Source organism: Solanum stenotomum, chromosome 7 (genome assembly GCF_019186545.1).
Source record: "Solanum stenotomum isolate F172 chromosome 7, ASM1918654v1, whole genome shotgun sequence".
Taxonomy (NCBI): Eukaryota; Viridiplantae; Streptophyta; class Magnoliopsida; order Solanales; family Solanaceae; genus Solanum; species Solanum stenotomum.
This window is the reverse complement of record NC_064288.1, coordinates 15,295,097-15,301,613: the sequence shown is the minus strand read 5'-3', so window position 1 is coordinate 15,301,613 and position 6,517 is coordinate 15,295,097. Positions and strand designations below refer to the sequence as shown.

The following is a 6,517-nucleotide window of genomic DNA, read 5'->3' as shown; positions in this document are numbered from 1 at the left end:
ACATAATGAATTATTTACTTCATCAACAACTAATATTATAAACACCATTAATATAGTAGTAAAGTAGACGATTGAGTTGGTAGGATCTAGTAATTAATTCCACAGCACACCTATCTTACATCTCAAAACAAGATCTGTACCCAACCGATAATATTATTCTGATAAAATGTTAATTACATTTATATAAAATCAATGAATAGAAATATGAAGGGCATTTTCACTTAATCATAACTAGACAACACACTTAAAAATGAGTAAATGAGGCCTTATATGTTAATCTTTGTCCTTTTCCATAGTTATAGGTCATCTTCTTTGCGTTTGCAATTCGAAAAAGGAAAGTAAAAAAAAACTAGTAGTTCTACCAGAAAAATAAGAGAAAAAAACAACAACATACTCAGTATAATTTCACAAGTAAAGTCTGAAAAATAGTGTTTACATATGTCATTTCCTTGTGAAGATAGAAAGATGTTTCCAATAGACTATAGCTTAATTAAGTAAGGCATAAAAAGACAAATATGCAAAGCAATTATAATAACAAAGAAGTGATGTTGAATAATTGATCCAAATGTAGCATTAGTTAATGTTAAAGTTTCTACGAGAAAGAATAACAGAAATAGAAAACCCAAATGAAATGGAAGGTATGTACTGCCGTTTGAATTAACTTTTTTTTAGTAGCGTTTTTGACTTTTAAATATTTTTTTTAGTGTTGGTAGTATTTGAAAAAGTTTAAAAGTATTTTTTTAAGCACTTACTTTTAGATAATAAAAAAATAAGTTAAAAGTTTATTTATGACTTTTAACTTTTAAATCTATAAGTTACTTTTTATAAGTCAATTCAAATGTTAATCATCCCCTCCGCCTGGATCCGTAGCTGAAATCAAATTATGTCCAACACACGCCTATCAGCAGCACTTCTACCTCGAAACTTCATGTCCAGTGTCAGAAAATCCATACTTGATACACATGAAAAAAATGCTTTCATAATTTTAAAAGATATTATTAAACCATTAGACATAAAATTAAGGTAAAAGCAGATAAGTTTGCTTCTTTGTAAGCAAATTATAACAAAGAAATGAGTTTCTGAACACATTAGATAAAGAAGAACGTTATTACAAAATGTATATAATCAAACATAAATTTGGACTACCACTAATTAAACAGTCGTTATTACATCGACGAAACTGAAGATCGAGGAAGAAAAAAGGGTAAAAACTTGAACGACATCTAAATTAAAGCTGCAAAAGCGCAACTCCAAACAATAACAAAAAGGCAAAAAAAGTAGTTTCAGTGTTAAAAATCCTTGAAGATCCTCCAGTTTCATTTCCACTTTGTCCACTACTAGCAGAAGAAGAAGTAGCATTTGTTTTCTTACCCCCATCACCAGCAGCAGCACCCGAAGTAGACAAATCTAAAATCCCTTTAGATTTCAAATTATCAGGTTCAAACTTATGTATCCGGGGCATTCCATCAGTCACCGCCGATCCCACTTGCCATACCTGATTCACCGTCTTCGTATTCGCCGGCAACTGTAGCGTAGCAAAGATTTTCATCACCCCATCAGCTGACTCTGCTTTTGAATCCAAAACATTGTACATAAGCTTAGACTCTGTAATTGATTTGTAAGATGTAAGATTGTAAGTCTTAACAGTCATAACCCCTTTGGAATCTTTGAATGCAATAAATGATTGTGTTCCAATCATAGCTGGTGCAACCGGGTTAATTCCCCAAGCAACCCAGCCATCAGGGGAAGCTGGAGATGAGAGGAAAGCGACAGAGAGAGTCGATTTGGCTGGATCAAATGTCCAATGAAGGAAAGATTTGAGAGAAGGTAGATCAGTGCAATTGGTGAAACGAGTGTTGGCTGAGAAAGTTTGAGAGGAACATGTGAGAGATGTGGAAGGGGAGATGTGGAAGAGTAGAACAAGTAAAGAGGTGAAGAAAAGGCTAATAAAATTAGATGCCATTTTTGAGGAGGTAACTCTAGGTGTTTTGAAAGAAGAGTGTTAAGAGGATATTTTGGGATATTGGGGGATTTTATAGGAAATTTGGGGATCCAGTTGGGAGCGTTGAAGCCATTAGCTGCTACACCACATGATAGGATGGAAGGGAATACGAAGGACACAAGTGGATATGCCACCAACATGTACAATTCAAAATTGTTTAATTTTGATCTTAACTTTCCACGATTTAATTAATTTCTGCATCTACATTATGAACAACATCTCAAATTAAACAACATCATGTGACTAAATTCCTCGTTAAGGAACGGAATCTTATACGAGCAAATGCACATTCCCCTTTTCTTTTTGTATTCTTGTATTTAGTAGTATTGCACCATTTTTTTTCTTTTTTACCTCTATACGGAAGCATCTACCTTTTTGCTCGGCTTCCTCAATGACTCAAATCCGTAATTTTAAGATTGGAGAGGGAAATACTTAACAACCTCTCCTCTATTTATTACTCCTATTTTTTTTCGTACTCGTTCAATTATTTTTTTCTCCATGTAGGGAGGAAAAGTGTTATCGACTATGGGTCTATTTGGAAAGCCACCAGATAATTAGAATTGGTGTAATTACTAGGGTAGTAATTAACAGCCTAGTAATTACACTGACCTGTTTGGTTGCCACAAATGTAATTACACATGTCCTATTTGAATGTCACAGTGTAATTACACATGTTGTGTTTGGATGCACAATTGCAATCATAAAATTATATTAAATTTTAAAATAAAAATTAATTATTTAAAATTTATACAAGACAAATAAGAAACTATATAAATGATATTAAATTAAATATTTAAGATATATATTATTTTTTGAAAATATATTAATTAATAAACATATGTTCTTAACTTATCGCAAATTTCAACATAGCATACATAAATATGATTTTTTTTTACTTTTTTAAAAAAAAACGTAAGTCTATAACCTTACTTAACAATAAATTATATTTTAATTTAAAAATTAGAATACTAATAAAATTATACTAATGAGAAAATAAGCATGACATAAAAAAATAGATAATACGAAAAAAATTGCATAGAATAACATGAACTAAGGTTGAGAACGAGAAGAAAATGAAATATAATAATATAAAATAAAAAATAAACTTTTAGAAATTTTTAGAATAATAACAAAAAAAAAAACTTAAAATAATAGAAGTAAAAAAACTAAAACAAAAAAAATATAAAATAGAAATTAAAAATAAAATAAAAAGTAATCAGCTGGTAATTACATGATGTAATTACCAACAATTCACAGCCTCTGCCTGTGAATTATATTGGAGAGTGTAATTACCCCCTACTAATTACACCAATTACCTGTCCAACCAAACAGGACAGACAATGTAATCATACTTAATTACACCAAATTCAATTACCAGGTGTCCTTCCAAACAGGCCCTATAAGTTTTTTTATTGTCAAAGCACCAACCCAAAAATGCTAGTAAGTGATAGAGATATCACATTCATCTCATCATATATTTTAGTTATTGAAATTTGTTGGTAAAGGAGATTTCAAGATTAAAAACTCAATAATCCTTATTTGGGGGGTCTGCCAAATAAATGTCAGATATCGCACATGCGATTTCTTTTACAGTAATTGTGGTTATCGCAAAAGTGGACATTGCACCAGACAAAAACATAGGCCAAAACTTGGTATGGGTTACACTCCCGGACCTCTCCTTGCAATTCTTTTAGTGGAATGTCTGTGTAGAATTGTGGACCCTAATGGCTATTCTTTAACCATGGACAAAGCCAAATTTATAAAAAGCAAACCAACTATAGCTAAATTTAGGGTAGAACTGGACTTAGCCAAACTCAAAATAAGGGTGGTCGTAGTTAAGATTAGAAATGCAGAAGGAGGTTTACAAAGGTTTACTCAAATGGTAGAATATGAAGATCTACCAGAATTCTACAGTCATTGCATGATGAAGGAACACTCAAATAAAAAATACAGAGTTGTACTACAGAGAAACCAAACACGTAAAGCAACAAGTGAAAAAGGAGGAAATGATGGGAGGAAGGGAAGCTAAGGACAGACATAAAACGATGGACAACAACCAACAAAGACACCTAAAGTTATCGCATCCAGTCGCCAAGTAACAAATTCTGAAATAGGGAAAATCCCAAAATGATAATGTAACACCTCGAATTTGGACAAGAAGGGGAAAATTGGGTTGTGTCTACGGTTCCAATCTACGGACCGTTAAAAGCTTCTATGGTTCGTAGATGGCAACCGTAGGAAGAGGGAAAATATTTTTCTAAAAATTTGTCCCAGTACCCTTTTTACGATTCACCAGGACGGTCCGATATTCCTTGTACAAGTCGTAGATATGTCTCGTAGGAGAGTCCCAGACTTAGTGAAATTTTGAGGATTGAAATTGGTTTCTACGTTTGGTATCTACGGACCATAGGAAGACCTACGAGCCGTAGATAGGCTCCGACAAAAGTTGGTCAAAATGTATGTTTATGAACTTTGCTATGGTTGACCAGTACGGTCTGTAGTACGTCCAAACCGTAAAAGGGCTCTGCCAGTTATTTTAAGAGGTTTTGGGTCTTTCCCTAATCGTTTTAAGAAAAATTGATATCATTTTTCCTTCTACCCTAAGCCTTATATAAATGTTTAAACCCCAAATTACCCACTTCGAATTCATCCTCCTAAATTCCCTAGAACTCATCAAATTCATCCTCTCAAATTCTCTCAATGCTAAGGAAAAAGAAGAAGAGTTAGGGTTTCATTCAAGTTTCCAATCCTTCATTCTTCTTGAGCTTTTTGGCATTAAGGTACGTGGGTATTCATATCACGCCCCGAGCCTACACCCTGGACATGGCCAGCACTCGAGAACCATTGCTCTTATCTCAGCGGAAGACTTACTCAACATTAGATAAACTCAAATATAACATTTTAACTCAAAACTCTCAAATACTTAATTTAGAACATTTAAAAATATTCAAACTGGCCACAAGGTCAACTCAAGTCTAGAACATTAACATTAGAAAATGAAATAAACTTCTCAACTGCTACTATCTATAAAGCCTCTAATACTATGAGGGATGTCGGGACAAGACCCCTAATCATCCGAACAAAACTGAAATAATAAATAAGGGATCCCCTAAAAGAAAGGAGGCTCACCAAACAACTCTGGAACTATAAGTGGTATAAACGAAGCACCTGTTGATGACCATGATCTCTTGTAACTACATCATGAAACAATGCAAGCTAAATGACATCAGTACATTGAATGTACGAGCATTTAAGGGGAATAGTGAACATAACATGAAATCTTGAAATTGGAAAGAAGGAAACCTACTCACCTCCACTCAACTCAACCTCAACTCATAGATACTTAACTCAATGCAGTATAAAACAACAATAAAAGTGCAGTTTATATAAAGTATTTAAAACAATAGATAACAAATCAATGTATTAAAAATATAATACTCCCCTCGTTTCACAAAGAATGACTTCTTTTCCTTTTTAGTCAGTTTCAAAAAGAATGACCTATTTCCTTTTTTGGTAACATTTTAATTTCAGCTTTCCATGTGGCATGTTTAAAGCCATAAGATTGAAGGGCAATTTAGTACATTTGACATAACTTTAATTTAGGACCACAAGATTCAAAAGTCTTCTTTATTTTCTAAAACTTTGTTCCAAGTCAAACCAGGTCACTCTTTGTGAAACGGAGGGAGTATTAACTCAGTTTGCATCTAAAGATACAAAATAACTCTGTTTGAGAGATTCTCTAACCGACAACCACCACTATGAGCTATGTGATGATACATCATCTCGCCCATGCTCCTAGAACTATCCTATACATTTCTGAGGTATAGAATTCCTCAACTAAGTGGATCCACTAAGCTATGCTTAAAACGCAATAAGAAATCATCTAAAAAGTATCTACCCACGTTGGCTACATGGTTTATGAAAACTTTGAGTTATCTGAACTCGTCCCCATATCGGTACTCAATACTACTCCAAAATATAACTTAGCTCATATGTTTAAAAACATTTACTCATTCTCAACTTTGAGATTAGTACTCAAAAGATTTCTCCTAAAAGAGATAGTACTCAAAACTTCTCATGAACTCCTTTAAAAATCGGTGTTTTTCCTCATTTTAAATGTAAAAATATTTACTCTTGGGAATACTTAATTCTCATATATTTATTTTGAAAAATGAAACTCAACTCTCCTCATCCTCAAACTCAAGTACTCAAGTCTTAAAACAAGTTTTAAAAGATTTGTAAAAGACTCCTCAAATGGACTCGAAAGAACTCTCAAGAGACTAAACTTTTGCTTCAAACCAGATTCAAGATAAAGGATCTAGGGGAGCTTAGATATTTTCTTGGAATATAATTTGCCAGGAACAAAGATGGTATTGTGAAGCATCAGAGAAAGTACTCATTGGAACTCATTACAGATTTAGGGTTTTCTGGTTCACAACCTTGTGGATTTCCTATTGAACTGAATCATAAGCTCACATCAGTGGAATTTGATGAGCATGTTGGATCAAGTATTGA

General features: G+C 33.1%; 1 protein-coding gene across 1 annotated transcript; it reads right to left on the bottom strand.

The window, feature by feature from the left end:
* Positions 1-1,076: 1,076 nt before the first annotated feature.
* Positions 1,077-2,057, bottom strand: LOC125871805 (auxin-induced in root cultures protein 12). Its single transcript, XM_049552481.1, has one exon. The coding sequence runs from the start codon at positions 1,961-1,963 to the stop codon at positions 1,229-1,231; it is 735 nt and encodes a 244-aa protein (XP_049408438.1). The 5' UTR covers positions 1,964-2,057; the 3' UTR covers positions 1,077-1,228.
* Between the last annotated feature and the right edge of the window lie 4,460 nt (positions 2,058-6,517).